Genomic DNA, 17464 nt, shown 5'->3' with positions numbered 1-17464 from the left:
TGATCTTAGAATACACAGTTTCCACCAAAACGAATATGTATCTCACTCCAGGATTAAACCACATGGCTTTAATTTTAAGCACCTGAAATTTACAAAAAAAGTGGATGCACAGAAAACAAAAGCATATTTTAAAGGGATATAAAACCCATTTTTTTCTATTAGGATTAAGACATAGAATACAATTTTTAATAAGTTTTCAATTTACTTCTATTATCAAATTTGCTTTGTTCCCATGGTATTCTTTGTTGAAGAGATAACTAGGTAGGTGTCTAGAGCACTATATGGCCGGAAATACTGCTGCCATCTATTTTTATTACAAAATTGCTGCCATATAGTGCTCCAGAAATGGGCAAGCTTCTTAGTTTACATACCTGCTTTTCAACAAAAGATATTAAGACAACAAATAAAAACTGTTAATAGAAGTAAATTAGAATGTTGTTTAAAATGCATTCTCTATCGTAACCATGAAATAAAAAATATGGGTTTTATATCCCTTTAAAGGGACATCGTACACTAGATTTTTCTTTGCAAAAATGTTTTGTAGATGATCCATATCTGAGTGTTTTTGTGACAGTCTATAGTTTTGCTTATGTTTTTAATAACATTGTGATCATTTTCAGACTCCTAATTAAGCCCAAAAAAGTGTCAGATGTTTATGTTCGTTTACAGACTTCCTGTTTGCTAATCTGTCTTTTCATATGCATGGGAGGGGGTGGGAGTCTGCTCTTCCTGATTTCCAAGTCCCAGCCTAACCTCATCAGCACTGGGAGCTTCTAAGTAAGTTTATACAAGGTTTTATACAAGATTTTTAGATCAGTATCTGTGCATATTCTTCTTTATAGTAATGTCTATAATTTACAGATATGAAAATTGGTGTATACGGTCCCTTTTAGCAATAATGGGAAATGGACCTAAAAAAGTGAATCCCAAGCTACATATGTATATTTCCCAAAAAACTAAACAAAAACAAAAACCCCATAAACACAGAAAAAAAGGAAACATAAAAAATACGATAAAGTATTAGTGCAAGTCAAAGATACAGAAGCAGATAAGAAACTGGGGGGAGAATGAATATATAGAGGGATAAGCAATATATAATTAAAGTGGAAGTGCAATTAGAAACAATTTAAAAAACGTTATTTTAAAAAAAAAAAATGAATTTGGGAACGATTTTCTTTTATAAATATATTTGTAACAAGTATTTTACGGTATATAAATTCACATCAATTTGTTAGTGTGAAATTATCATGACATTGCAAAACGTACTTTTTTGATGTCGTAATATTTCACTTGTAATGATTAACATAGTTTGCATAACCCAGGTGATAACAATATTTGCAGAGCAGATGGTGCAATATGGTGTGTCTATAATGCGGTCTAGACACAGTAAATCTCCTGTCTGCTCTCTGTATATATTTGTTACACATCTAGGATACAGCACAAAAACTTTATTTACATTAGCAATTAGATCAATGACTCCAATACCTTGTGTGAGTTTCATTAATGTAGATGACATTACGAAGACCCAAAGATGGGATAGTGGAGTTATAATATGTATCCTGTAAAACAGAACAAAATGAGAATCCTTTAAAATGATGATTATTTTAAAACAAATGTGAGACAAAAAACGGATTTCCTTTCTATCATGCAACTTGTCAAGGTATGACATTTTTTAAAGGGACATGATTTTGAAATGTACAGCGGTCGGGTCCCTAGCACAAATTCAGACGCATGTGTATCAGGCATACCTGTGTATCCTTGACAGGCTGTGAGAACAAGAAAAGTGATCGCAAAACCTTGGCTATGTATTCTCTGAAGCATTTTTGCATATTCTACTGTAAATTTCAAATTCACTTTATACCCCTTTAAGCACCTAAGAATAAAGTTTAAACTGATGACTGTAATATACTTTTTTTTTCCTTTTATGATTCAGATAGAACAAAGTTAAAAAAATAAATCCAATTTACTTCTATCATCAGATTTACTTAATTATCTTGGTATTCTTTGATAATACCAAGATAGGCAGTGTGCACGTGCCTGGTCTACCTTTTTTTAGTTTTGCAAGAACAGTTTTGCAAGAATCCTTCTGAGCACTAGATGGCAGTAGTGTTTGTATAACATTGTTAAAAGCATTCTTGCTAAACTACTGCTCCAGACACGTGCATGCTCCTGAACCTACTTACCTGCTTTTCAATAAAATATACCAAGAAAACTAAGTAAATAGATTTATTTTTTAATTGTACACTGTATATGAATCATGAAAGATACATTTTAAATTTCATATCCCTTCAAAGGGACATTAAACAGCTTGAGATTTTTATATAAAATGCTTAATTATGCATAATAAAACACATTTGCAATATATTTTTTATTTATCATGCCCCCATTTCATGTAAATTAGCTATAAAAATTGAACAATTTCTAATTCTCTGAACCTGAAATGCACCCGCTGACTTCGCAAGGCTATACCTGCTACATATATGTCCCTAATTGGCTTTATCAGATAGCAACTGCAAAAACATAATTTATGTAAGAACTTACCTGATAAATTCATTTCTTTAAGAATATATGGATGTAGCCTGAGCGTCTCAACTAGAAGTGGGCTAGGATGTGAATAGGTAGTACACATGTATTTATTAATGACAATAAATGTTGAGTTAAAACAATTAAAACAAAAAAGTTTAAAACAATAAATAATATGCAATATGCAAAGGTAACTATGTGAAATATTCAAATAGTATATTAACATGAATCTATGTTTAGCGACATACAAAAAGGCTGGTAAGCTTTTGCAGAAACATATTAATAACTTGATTTGGTCCTATTCAAAACGATTTTCGCGGGGGAGTCCCGATTTTAGGGATCTGTCCCTCTGTCCCGGGTTGCTAGCCATCTGTCCCAAATTGCCCCATGTATTTAAAAAAAAATAAAAAAAAATAAAGTTCTATTGGGCCCATACTCAGAAGCAGCTGGCTTTTCTCTCCCAGGGTTATATACCTGTTAGATTCCTTGTGTAAAAGGAATGGTGTGTGGGTTAAGTAGGAGTAAGAAGGCTGTATACCCTCTGACCTCAGGTAATGGTGACCTCTAACCCCTGGTAGAGATGACGTCTAACCCTGGTGATAATACTAGCATGCCTTCAGTTTTATACGATGAGCAGTGCAACACCAAGGTAACGAACAGTGGCAGCCTCAGACTGCCAGCTTATGTGCTTGCCAACCCCAGGAGCTCATACAATGAGTTACAGATACCCATATATGATGTAGTGTGTGTCTATTTGTATCTATAAGTGTGTATGTGTGTGTGTGTATCTGCATGTATAAGTGCATGCTATGTACTGTGTGTGTATCTGTATGTATAAATGTATGCTATGTAGTGTGTGTGTGTGTCATCCTGTATAAGTGTATGATATGTAGTGTGTGTCTGCATGTGTAAGTGTATGCAATGTAGTGTGTGTGTGTGTGTGTGTGTGTGTGTGTGTGTGTGTGTGTGTATCTGCATGTATAAGTGTAAGCTATGTAGTGTGTGTGTGTATCTGTATGTATAAGTGTATATCTGCATGTATAAATGTATGCTATGTAGTGTGTGTGTGTGTGTGTGTGTGTGTGTGCATGTATAAGTGTGTGTATCTGCATGTATAAAAGTGTATGCTGTGTAGTGTGTGTATCTGCATGTATAAGTGTGTGTGTGTGTGTATCTTCATGTATAGGTGTATGCTGTGTAGTGTGTATCTGTATGTATAAGTATCTGCATGTATAAGTGTATGTTGTGCAGTGTGTGTATCTGCTTATATAAGTGTGTGTGTGTGTGTATGTGTGTATCTACATGTATAGGTGTATGCGGTGTAGTGTGTATCTGTATGTATAAGTGTAAGCTATGTAGTGTGTGTGTGTGTGTGTGTGTGTGTGTGTGTGTATGTGTGTGTGTATGTGTGTGTATCTTCATGTATAGGTGTATGCTGTGTAGTGTGTATCTGTATGTATAAGTGTAAGCTAAGTAGTGTGTGTGTGTGTATGTATGCTATTTAGTGTGTTACTGTGCTTTTTTGCTAACTTTAAAGACCAGAATCTAGAATATTAATGGGGAATGCAGAGGACAGTTTTAAAGAATCTTTAATTAAATGTCCAATTAAGATAAAAATATTTAGCAGGTAAAAGGCTTCCACAACGGTGGAAAGGATCCAGCATGAAATGAGCCGAGAGTAGTAGAAAGTAATAATATATGCTTTATTTGATATGCATTAAAAGTGCTGCGAGTTTCCACAGAAATGCAACCTATATCACAGCCATAAGCGAGTCAGCCTAGTAGCCCAACATCACACACTCCAACATGCTTTGTGCTGCAACAGCACTTCGTCAGGGATAGTAAGGGGTTAACTGCTCAGCCGTTATACACACTTTCTGTCCAATCAGAAACATGCACAGTAGTTAGAGCCAATTGCAATACCTCAAGGAAAAACGTCATATCGACTACTCAGGTTAATTGGCTTATTCGCATTTTCTGATTTTACTTTGGTTGTGTGCAACAGGTGAGCAGAGTAAAAGACATAATCATTTGTGTAAAAATACAGCATTGGACATTGGGATACTCAACTACAGCTCTCTCTCTCTATATCTATATCTATATCTATATCTATATCTATATCTATATCTATATCTATATCTATATCTATATCTATATCTATATATATATATATATATAGAGAGAGAGAGAGAGATATATATGGATGAAACCATCTTGAAAAAAATACAGCTTTATGAATGAATTAAAAAATAAAATAATATGATATAAACCTGCTGCTATTGTCTTTTTATGTATTGAAATTTTCTAGTGATGTATCAAAGAAAATTTTTTGTATATATCTACACTTAATGTACATACATAATAGCACTATTAGTTGTGATGTGTGATCTCATACACTAATGGACTGCTAACCATATTAATTGGTATACAAACTGTGTCAATAGTAAAGTAACGGTGTAGCAGAATCCATTTAGTGTATTACTATTTTAAAACCGCAACTTAGGAAATCTTTCTTAAGATATGTCCTGTTGGCAATTGGAAAATCTAACGATTAACATCATGAAGTTGATGTTATTGAGCATGTTTGTTTGCGGAATATATATATATATATATATATATATATATACTATCCTATTTTACTGGCCAGATAAGGGTGAGGTTCACTAGTTAAGATACCATGTTAGCTATTAACACGATTGAACTGGGGAAATAGAACATAATTGTTGCCCCAACAGTTAAACAGTGAGTATAATATTTAGCCACCACACCCTTACAACTAAAAAAAGAGTGATGTTATATGGAATGCGGTGTCCTGCTATTTCTGACCAGGTAGGGACAACATCTATTGACGAAAAACTTTGTAACAATTGGATAGGGAATCATTAAAAATGGAAAAACTGCTGTGTAAACATCATGTAGCGATTTTGAACAGCTGTGTCAGAATCTTTGACGTAAAACCAAAATATAAAAGTGTTAAAAGTGAAAAATAAATCAGATTTGGGAATGTGAATAATAATAATAACTTAAGCAATATGTAAATACTCACAGATAGTGGTATTTAGGATGTGCCTAGTGACCAAATGAATAGAAGAAATATATAAATGATGTGAAATTATGATGAAATGAAAAATATGTCAAAATAAATAAATAATACACAGTGTTAAAAATATTAGAATGCATTAGAAATGTCGTGAAGAGAAATATATTGAAAATTGCATGTGTATACAGATCACAATTAGCTTGGTTATATGATGTAATAAATACATGGACGAGACAAAACATCCGACCATATTAACCTCCTCCATTCCATAATACTGCATGATTTGTATAAAAATACAATGAAATAATGAAATACATCGCAGCATATGGAGTTTTGAAGCTAAGTGAATATATTTCGTTTAATTGCATATTAGTATGAGTGCATGAAATTGTGATTATAGATTTAGATTGGTGTTTATCAAAAAATGTGAGGAGAAGAATGAAAAAAATAAAATAAAAAAAAACAACAAAAGCAAAAACAAAAAAAATAAAAATCGCTTGTAAGGTTGAAATTAAATGTGCGGTGAACTTAGAATGAAAAATGATGTGAGTGAGTAGTGTAATTTGTTATGCATGTGTAACTTTGAATAAAAAATAATGTGAGTGAGTGATGGGATTTGTTGTACATGTGTGAAAAAAAATTAGGTATCATAAAATGTGATAATAATGAAAGTAATAATAATATTATATTGCATGCAGGAAAAATTAAATATTAAATATCATAAAAATAAAATAACAATAAAAACAGTAATAATATTACACTGCATGCAGATATATGAAATTATGTGGATGATCAGTGTGACTAATTGAGTCTCAAGGATTAATAAACTTTAAATGAATAATATAATGTATTGTGGTGTCCTTTCTATCCAATAAACAGTTTTATATCAGATTTCTCATTTATGCCCATTGGGGCTCCAGTTTGCAATGTAAATATCCAAAAGGTCTCTAACTTATTTAGTTTGTCGTATCTATTCCCGCCTGTGTTCAGCTTTGGAATATGATCAATGGCTTTAAATGAAAAATATTTAGATGGTTTTTCACAATGTGACCTAAAATGTTTAGCAACAGGTGTCTTTGGTTCTTTTTCTGATAAGGATAGCAAGTGCTCCCTAATTCTATCTTTGAGCATACGAGAAGTGCGTCCTATATATTGCTTTTTACACAATTTACAGGTGATCAGATACACTACAAAAATTGAGTTACAGGTTAGATTATATTTTATTTTGTATGTCTCGCCTGCATTACTAGAGACAAATGAGGACTCTACTTCTACAAATTCACATTACTTGCATGGATTTGTGACACATTTGAAAAACCCTAGTTTTGGCTCCAACCATGTTCTCTGTGCATTGCCTATTCTTTTATCAAAATCTCTCTTGAAGTTGTTTCCAATGTTCCTTGCTTTCCTGGACACAAGTTTTATGTTATTTATAACACTGGGGTCTAAAAGCTTATCCTTCTCAAGTATTGCTAAATTTCTCTTAATAATTGCACAAATATCTTGAAACTGTTTACTGTATTTTGTAGAAAATACTATTGTTGATCCTGAAAATTGGTTTGTTTGTGGTTTAGATTTATTTGCTAAAAGATTATTTCTATCCATTGATAGCACTTCATTAGATATTTTAATTAATGCATTCTTTTTATATCCTCTAGCTATAAGTGTAGATGTAAGCTCCTCGGCTTGTTGTTTATATTGCTGCGTATCAGTGCAATTTCTACGAAGGCGCATATATTGGCCCTTGGGGATGCCACGTTTTAAATGTTCTGGATGGTGTGAGTTAGCTCTGAGGATGGCGTTTCCTGCTGTGGGTTTCCGATAAGTTACCGTTTCTATTTTGTTATTAGAAGAGACTTTTAGTAACACATCCAAAAAGGCTAACTCAGTTCTTGAACTGTCATGTGTGAATTTTAAGTTCATGTTGTTGTCATTTATGTACTTAAGAAAAGATTGTAATTGTGTATCAGTGCCTTTCCAAATTACCAACAGGTCATCTATGTACCTAAAATATGCTTTTATGCAAGATCTAAATGGATTTGCATCAGGGTAAATTTTTATTAACTCAAAATAACTTAAATACAAATTCGCATAGGAGGGGGCAAATTTTGCCCCCATCGCTGTGCCACACTTTTGCAAATAATATTGCCCTAAAAACAAAAAATAATTGTGGGTTAAAAGATAACCTACAGTTTCAATGAGAAAATCAATGTATTCAGTGTCATAATTGGTGTATCTTCTCAACATTTGATAGAGTGCAAACAATCCTTGATTGTGAGGGATGCAAGAATATAGAGAAGACAAATCAATAGAAACAAGGATACAATCCTCGTCCAATGTTGTCTCCTCCAGCATGTTCAATAAATGCTTAGTGTCTCTGACATGTCCAGGAGTGGAGGTGACAATAGGTTGTAGGTGTTCATCCACAAAAGCTCCTAATTTCTCTCCCAGTGTGCCAATACCAGAGACAATGGGCCTGCCTGGGGGAGACGTTAGGTTCTTGTGTATCTTAGGTATATGTTTGAAGATAGAAATTTGTGGATGAGTGACTTTTAGATTCTCTGCTGTAACAGTTGTAATGAAACCTCTGTGTACTGATTGGTCTAGAAATTTTTCAAGATCCTGCTGAAATTTTAGGGTGGGGTTGAAACTAAGTTTCAAATAGGTGTTGGTATCTTCCAGTTGTTTTAAGGCCTCTTTAATATAGTTATCTTTATTTTGTACCACTACAGCACCATCCATGTCAGAGTTGGTTATTACTAGATTATCATTGCTCTTAAGTTTATTAAGGGCAATCCTTTCTAATTTAGTCAGGTTATCACCTTTAATTCTATTGGCCTTCTTATTTTTGTGTACAGTTTGATGTAGTCCAATTAGTTCCTTTTCAACTATAGTGTGGAATGCTTCTATTAAATCACCCCTCATTTGTATTGGATAAAATTTTTCATTTTTAGTTTTTACCTTAAAGGGACACTGTACCCATTTTTTTTCTTTTGTAATTCAGAAAGAGCATGCAATTTTAAGCAACTTTCTAATTTACTCCTATTATCAATTTTTCTTCGTTCTCTTGCTATCATTATTTGAAAAAGAAGGCATCTAAGCTTTTTTTGTTTCAGTACTCTGGACAGCACTTTTTTATTGGTGGATGAATTAATCCACCAATCAGCAAGGACAACCCAGGTTGTTCACCAAAAATGGGCCGGCATCTAAACTTACATTCTTGCATTTCAAATAAAGATACCAAGAGAATGAAGAAAATTGGATGATAGGAGTAAATTAGAAAGTTGCTTAAAATTTCATGCTCAATCTGAATGACGAAAGAAAATTTTTGGGTACTGTGTCCCTTTAACTGATGGAATGATATGGGAACTAGTGTCATGTCTAATGCTCTCACTGTTGAGACTTGTTAAATCAATAAGACTACATTGTTCTTCAAAATCTGAAACATTATTATATGCTGTCAGGTTTGTTCCACAATTGGTGTTATTATGGGCATTACATTCAGATTGTATATCTAAACTGAAATGCCTTTTCAAAGTAAGGTTCCGCATGAACCTATTTACATCTAGCAATGTTTCAAATAATGAAAAATCAGTTGTTGGGGCAAATGATAAACCTTTAGATAACACCTTTATATCAAGTTGTGACAAGTATGTATCAGATAAATTCACTACATTGATTTCATTATTTTCATTTTGTGCTGTAGTGTATGATGTTCCTTCTGTTACAGGAGAAGAGTCTTTATTTCTAAAAGTCTTCTTCGACTGGGGTATCTTGCTGGGAGCTCCTTTATTTCCTCCCCATTTTTTGGCTGTCTCCTTTGGCTCACTTCTCTCATTCTGTTTGATGTACTTGCCATACTTGTTTCAGGGATTGCAATAGGGCTACTACCATCTTTTGGACGGACACTTCTATCACTTGAGCCCTCTGCTCTAGGGGTTGAGGCTTTTGGACTCTCCACTGAAGACGTTTCAAAGCTTGAAAAGGTGACTTTTTTGCTGACTTGTCCCTTGTGGTTGCTGCTATGATGGCCTTTCTTATTTTTTGACCTATTGGAATTTCTTTGTATGGAAGTCCAATTGTGGACCACATCAAGGTCATAATCTTTGCAATCACTATGGTATTTCTTCGCTTTTCGGTCTGATAGTTCATCATTAAGTTTCTTCATTGTTTCTGCGAGTTGGTCAGTATAGCTTTCATATCTGGGGTCAGAGGTAAATTAAGCAGTGTTTTCTTTAACTGTATTTAATTCATCCATAACTTCATCATGATCTTCCTTTTTGCTATTCAATAGTTGTTTCATCAAGGTTAGAGAGCATTGAGATAGAGTGTTGTTCCATTCTGTCATAAAGCTTTTTTTCGGTGTTGCATAGGCTGGATATTTTTTCATCCTAAGATCTCTTGGGATTTTGTTCTCTTCAATATAAATCTGTAAGAATTCAATCTCCCACCACAGTTTTAGTTCTTTTATTTCCAACTGCTCTCTCCTTGAGAATAGACTTGGCAGATCTAGTTCTTTAAAATCTGTAGTAGGCTGACTTCTAATCAAAGATTGTAATTTAGCTTTTCTGGCTGTGATATTCTCGGTATCCATTTTGTTCAGATAGGCAGACAATTCAAATAAATATGAAAAAAACTGAACAGTGTCCTTAGACTTGCATCAGTGTCTCTTGCAAATCACAAGGGGTTAAGCAGTATATTGGAGAATTTCTTGTGAGTCAAGGTGTGATGTATCCTCAATGGTTATACAGGTATGTTCATGTATATATAAGTAAATCTTTCAGTGACAAATGTATACCTTGTGTAGCACTCCTGGACTTATTATATTAATATTCAAATGTCCCACAAAATGTGTGTATTGAGACAATCTGTAATACTGTATGGAAGTCCAATATACTTAAAGGCAAAGCATTCACTCACCCTTCTTCTTATAGTGCAGGGACTGAGTGTTCCTTCCTCGGTAATGCCGGCTCCAAGAAAGCTTGTAAATCACAGGCGTGTAAATCCTTTGATGTATGTCCTGTGGGAGGAATGTTTGCCAGCTGCTGGAAGTGGAGAGTGCCAGGACAAACCGCCAAACAATTTCACAGGTAAAAGGCTTCCACAACTGTGGAAAGGATCCAGCATGAAATGAGCCGAGAGTAGTAGAAAGTAATAATATATGCTTTATTTGATATGCATTAAAAGTGCTGTGAGTTTCCACAGAAATTCAACCTATATCACAGCCATAAGCGAGTCAGCCTAGTAGCCCAACATCACACACTCCAACATGTTTCGTGCTGCAACAGCACTTCGTCAGGGATAGTAAGGGGTTAACTGCTCAGCCGTTATACACACTTTCTGTCCAATCAGAAACATGCACAGGAGTTAGAGCCAACTGCAATACCTCAAGGAAAAACGTCATATTGACTACTCAGGTTAATTGGCTTATTCGCATTTTCTGATTTTACTTTGGTTGTGTGCAACAGGTGAGCAGAGTAAAAGACATAATCATTTGTGTAAAAATACAGCATTGGACATTGGGATACTCAACTACAGCTCCTTATATATATATATATATATATATATATATATATATATATATATATATATATATATATATATATATATATATAGATAGATAGATATATATGGATGAAACCATCTTGAAAAAAAAATACAGCTTTATGAATGAATTAAAAAATAAAATAATATGATATAAACCTGCTGCTATTGTCTTTTTTTGTATTGAAATTTTCTAGTGATGTATCAAAGAACATTTTTTGTATATATCTACACTTAATGTACATACATAATAGCACTATTAGTTGTGATGTGTGATCTCATACACTAATGGACTGCTAACCATATTAATTGGTATAAAAACTGTGTCAATAGTAAAGTAACGGTGTAGCAGAATCCATTTAGTGTATTACTATTCTAAAACCACAACTTAGGAAATCTTTCTTAAGATATGTCCTGTTGGCAATTGGAAAATGGGCATAAATAAGAAATCTGATATAAAACTGTTTATTGGATAGAAAGGACACCACAATACATTATATTATTCATTTAAAGTTTATTAATCCTTCAGACTCACTTATTAGTCACACTGATCAGCCACATAATTTAATATATCTGCATGCAGTGTAATATTATTACTGTTTTTATTGTTATTGTATTTTTATGATATTTAATAATGATATTTTTATCATCACATTTTATGATACCTAATTTTTTTTCACACATGTACAACAAATCACATCACTCACTCACATTATTTTTTATTCAAAGTTACACATGCATAACAAATTACACTACTCACTCACATCATTTTTCATTCTAAGTTCACCGCACATTTAATTTCAACCTTACGAGCGATTTTTGTTTTGTTTTTGTTGTTTTTTTATTTTTATTTTATTTTTTTCATTCTTCTCCTCACATTTTTTGATAAACACCAATCTAAATCTATAATCACAATTTCATGCACTCATACTAATATGCAATTAAATGAAATATATTCACTTAGCTTCAAAACTCCATATGCTGCGATGAATTTCATTATTTCATTGTATTTTTATACAAATCATGCAGTATTATGGAATGGAGGAGGTTAATATGGTCGGATGTTTTGTCTCGTCCATGTATTTATTACATCATATAACCAAGCTAATTGTGATCTGTATACACATGCAATTTTCAATATATTTCTCTTCACGACATTTCTAATGCATTCTAATATTTTTAACACTGTATTATTTATTTATTTTGACATATTTTTCATTTCATCATAATTTCACATCATTTATATATTTCTTCTATTCATTTGGTCACTAGGCACATCCTAAATACCACTATCTGTGAGTATTTACATATTGCTTAAGTTATTATAATTCACATTCCCAAATCTGATTTATTTTTCACTTTTAACACTTTTATATTTTGGTTTTACGTCAAAGATTCTGACACAGCTGTTCAAAATCGCTACATGATGTTTACACAGCAGTTTTTCTATTTTTAATGATTCCGCCTATCCAATTGTTACAAAGTTTTTCGTCAATAGATGTTGTCCCTACCTGGTCAGAAATAGCAGGACACCGCATTCCATATAACATCACTCTTTTTTTAGTTGTAAGGGTGTGGTGGCTAAATATTGTACTCACTGTTTAACTGTTGGGGCAACAATTATGTTCTATTTCCCCAGTTCAATCGTGTTAATAGCTAACATGGTATCTTAACTAGTGAACCTCACCCTTATCTAGCCAGTAAAATAGGATAGTTTGTTTATATATATATATGTTCCGCAAACAAACATGCTCAATAAAATCAACTTCATGATGTTAATCGTTAGCTTTTCCAATTGCCAACAGGACATATCTTAAGAAAGATTTCCTAAGTTGCGGCTTTAGAATAGTAATACACTAAATGGATTCTGCTACACCGTTACTTTACTATTAACACAGTTTTTATACCAATTAATATGGTTAGCAGTCCATTAGTGTATGAGATCACACATCACAACTAATAGTGCTATTATGTATGTACATTAAGTGTAGATATATACAAAAAATGTTCTTTGATACATCACTAGAAAATTTCAATACAAAAAAAGACAATAGCAGCAGGTTTATATCATATTATTTTATTTTTTAATTCATTCATAAAGCTGTATTTTTTTTCAAGATGGTTTCATCTATATATATATATCTATATATATATATATATATATATATATATATATATATATATATATATATATATATATATATATATATATATATATATATATATATATATATATATAGAGCTGTAGGTGAGTATCCCAATGTCCAATGCTGTATTTTTACACAAATGATTATGTCTTTTACTCTGCTCACCTGTTGCACACAACCAAAGTAAAATCAGAAAATGCGAATAAGCCAATTAACCCGAGTAGTCAATATGACGTTTTTCCTTGAGGTATTGCAGTTGGCTCTAACTCCTGTGCATGTTTCTGATTGGACAGAAAGTGTGTATAACGGCTGAGCAGTTAACCCCTTACTATCCCTGACGAAGTGCTGTTGCAGCACGAAACATGTTGGAGTGTGTGATGTTGGGCTACTAGGCTGACTCGCTTATGGCTGTGATATAGGTTGCATTTCTGTGGAAACTCACAGCACTTTTAATGCATATCAAATAAAGCATATATTTTTACTTTCTACTACTCTCGGCTCATTTCATGCTGGATCCTTTCCACAGTTGTGGAAGCCTTTTACCTGTGAAATTGTTTGGCGGTTTGTCCTGGCACTCTCCGCTTCCAGCAGCTGCAAACATTCCTCCCACAGGACATACATCAAAGGATTTACACGCCTGTGATTTACAAGCTTTCTTGGAGCCGGCATTACTGAGGAAGGAACACTCAGTCCCTGCACTATAAGAAGAAGGGTGAGTGAATGCTTTGCCTTTAAGTATATTGGACTTCCATACAGTATTACAGATTGTCTCAATATACACATATTTTGTGGGACATTTGAATATTAATATAATAAGTCCAGGAGTGATACACAAGGTGTACAGTTGTCACTGAAAGATTTACTTATATATACATGAACATACCTGTATAACCATTGAGGATACATCACACCTTGACTCACAAGAAATTCTCCAATATACTGCTTAACCCCTTGTGATTTGCAAGAGACACTGATGCAAGTCTAAGGACACTGTTCAGTTTTTTTCATAAAAATATTTAGCACTGTCTCTGCAAAAGTTAATTAAATACAGAGCTCACATAGCTATACCAGTGGTTTGAGCTTGTGTTTGATTTGCTGCCTAAGAGTATAAAAAGATATGAATAAAAATAGAATTTTATTTATATTACTTTGGTCTTATGATTTTTTTAGCCCCGCCCCTTTCAAATTTTTGCCGTGGGGGTGTCCCTCTTTTGAATTTTGAAATGTTGGGAGGTATGCCATACCCTCTATCTCTCCAAGCAGCAAGGAGGTTGGGAATACCAAATATAGTGAATTACTACAAGGCAAACCACTTAGCACGCATCATTATATGGAATCAAACAACAAACCCTAAATTATGGGTAACCATTAACAGACACCACATTACGTGACATATGCTGGATTCCAAATAAATACCGTCCAACAGAAATCAGACAAAACCCCTTTATGGAAGAAACATTGCATATATGAGATAAATTAATTGCTACACATAACGCGATCTCAACCCCAATTTCCCCTCTCACACCTATAATTAACAACAAAATCTTCCTGGGACTAAATATAAATAAGCCTGCTATCAAAGACGGTCAACCCTTATATATACCTATATACTACCTCATGAAAGAAGGCCACGTTAAAAACTTCCTTGATATACAGAGGGATATAGGCCCACCACTAGATACTTGGTTTTCCTATTTTCAGATCCGGCATTTTTTGCAGACACACCCAAACAAACCAAACATTATTAGACCGTACACAACCTTTGAAACATTATGCCTTCTGCCTGATACACCTAATCACCTAATCTCTCTTGCATATAAGACACTACAATCACTGGATTCTCAAAAACACCCTCATTCAGATCACTTTGGGAAAAATAACTAAATATACAGTTTACCAACCTAGAATGGAAAAAATACTTTACTTCAGTTAAAAAAAAATCCTCTATCTCCGCTAACATAGTAGAAACTAACTATAAATTGATATCTAGGTGGTACTTAATGTCGTATACCTCTGTCTAGGGCCGTCACTAAATGAGTGTTTAGCAACAGATGTATACGTACGATTCTCGCAAAAGAGGATAACAAAGAGATGCTGTAAGAATTATTCTTTAATATGACTTTATTATGCCTTGGTTAGACAAAAAAAACATAACTATAGACAAATATTCAATCTGGGTTATCTAACAGATTAAATTAGTACTCCTATTTATCAAATATTAGTTGACATAAATCATTTATTAATCACAACAAGATTAATACATACCTTGAGATCTGAAGGCAGAAGATAACAATAGCCTCATACAAATGTAAAGCTTATATATAAATTTTAAGCCAATGAAATTAAAGCATACCATAAATGAAAAGGCTATCTTTGTATATTTTAACTTCCTTAAAAGACTTTATAATTTTGGCTGACATATAGAAAATACTATTTTAACTTTTTCATGCTTAACACCCACACGTCTACATAGAATTTACCCGTCAATATCTCCGAAATGTTGGAGGCTATGAGGAGAATGAGCGACATTGTCACATATATGGTGGCATTGCCCATTAATTAGACCCTTCTGGGAACAAGTTGAACAGTATATCTCTAAAAAATTGAATCAAAACATAACACTAGACCTCCAGATGATACTTTTAAATAAGCTACCCCACCTTAGATGTCAATATAATACTTCATTACTTCAAATAATGCTAAACAGTGCGAAGAGATTGATACCACGACTGTGGAAAAAGCCGCAAATACCTACACTCCAACAGTGGCTAAATGAAGTTACACATGTACTCTCTCTGGAAGAAATGTACCAGTTACTATGCCAAGTCAGACCATTTTCTCAACCTTCTTTTCCTATGGGGCCAAGACTAGCTGATACACAAATTGTAGAGCAGAGGGTAGAGTGAGCAATAAATAGATCAGACATTTCTTAAAGAGTTTCATGAACAACCCCTTCCCTTACCCCCTTTTAATGTTGAAGTTAAGATAAATACATTCGTAGGTGCAATATATAACTCTAAGTGATGAAAGTTAGTGAATGAAAAATTATTCTCAAGGTTCAGTTGGGTGTTGCGAGATTAGTGCAGCTGGGTGCTGCAGGGTTAGTGCTGTAACCACAGGTGGAAATCCAGAGATTTTAGTGGATGTTCTGCTCCTAGCTGGATTTATCTGTGAAAGATCTGCTCCTAGCTGGATTTATCTGTGAAAGATCTGCTCCTAGCTGGATTTATCTGTGAAAGATCTGCTCCTAGCTGGATTTATCTGTGAAAGATCTGCTCCTAGCTGGATTTATCTGTGAAAGATAATCAATATAGTGTAGTATGCTCAAAGTAGATATAGATGTAGAAATAAGGCTTACCAGATGCTTGGTCAGATGCTTGACTAAGCATCTGGTAAGCCTTATTTCTACATCTATATCTACTTTGAGCATACTACACTATATTGATTATCTTTCACAGATAAATCCAGCTAGGAGCAGATCTTTCACAGATAAATCCAGCTAGGAGCAGAACATCCACTAAAATCTCTGGATTTCCACCTGTGGTTACAGCACTAACCCAGCTGCACCCAGCTGCACTAATCTCGCAACACCCAACTGAACCTTGAGAATAATTTTTCATTCACTAACTTTTATCACTTAGAATTATATTGCCCCTACAAATATATTTATCCTAACTTCAACACATTTTTTAATCTTTTTCATCTTTTTTCATCAATGGCATCTTTTGGCAATTTCTGCTAAAAAAAAAATTAATTCACATTTTTACATTTTTTTATTTTTATCCTTTGTTGAAGGATTATACTCTTTTTTTTCTTCACTATTTTGCACTATTTTTGAGCTTTCAGTCACATCCCCTTTTTTCTCCTACACCATAACTAATGAGGGATCATCTATAACATAACTATAACTATATTGGACTCTACCTAAGTATACGCTTGGAAATTCTACATCATATTTTCACTGAACCTGGGATTACAAATTACACTCAACTGATAGGAACAATTTGTGACTTCCCACTACACCACGGCCAAGACCCAGCTGGGCACTTAGTGCCCCATTTGTGTACCAAGGTTGTGTAGTACTGCTTTAGTGTATATATATATATATATATATATATATATATATATATATATATATATATATATATATATATATATATATATATATATATATATATATATATTATTCGCATATTATTATCAAGATTGT

The 17464-nt window shown here is 33.4% G+C and overlaps 1 protein-coding gene across 2 annotated transcripts in view; it reads right to left on the bottom strand.

Annotated features, from left to right (window-relative positions):
* The window catches only part of GPAM (glycerol-3-phosphate acyltransferase, mitochondrial), a 148732-nt gene that overhangs the window by 87381 nt on the left and 43887 nt on the right, over nt 1–17464 (bottom strand). For both annotated transcript variants that reach the window (XM_053692742.1, XM_053692743.1), the window contains exon 4: nt 1486–1559. In XM_053692742.1, the coding sequence (XP_053548717.1) occupies nt 1486–1559 (74 nt within the window). The remainder of the gene's footprint in view (nt 1–1485; nt 1560–17464) is intronic.

Source organism: Bombina bombina, chromosome 9 (genome assembly GCF_027579735.1).
Source record: "Bombina bombina isolate aBomBom1 chromosome 9, aBomBom1.pri, whole genome shotgun sequence".
NCBI classification, from domain to species: domain Eukaryota; kingdom Metazoa; phylum Chordata; class Amphibia; order Anura; family Bombinatoridae; genus Bombina; species Bombina bombina.
The sequence above is the reverse complement of the archived record's forward strand: the minus strand, read 5'-3'. Positions and strand labels throughout refer to the sequence as shown.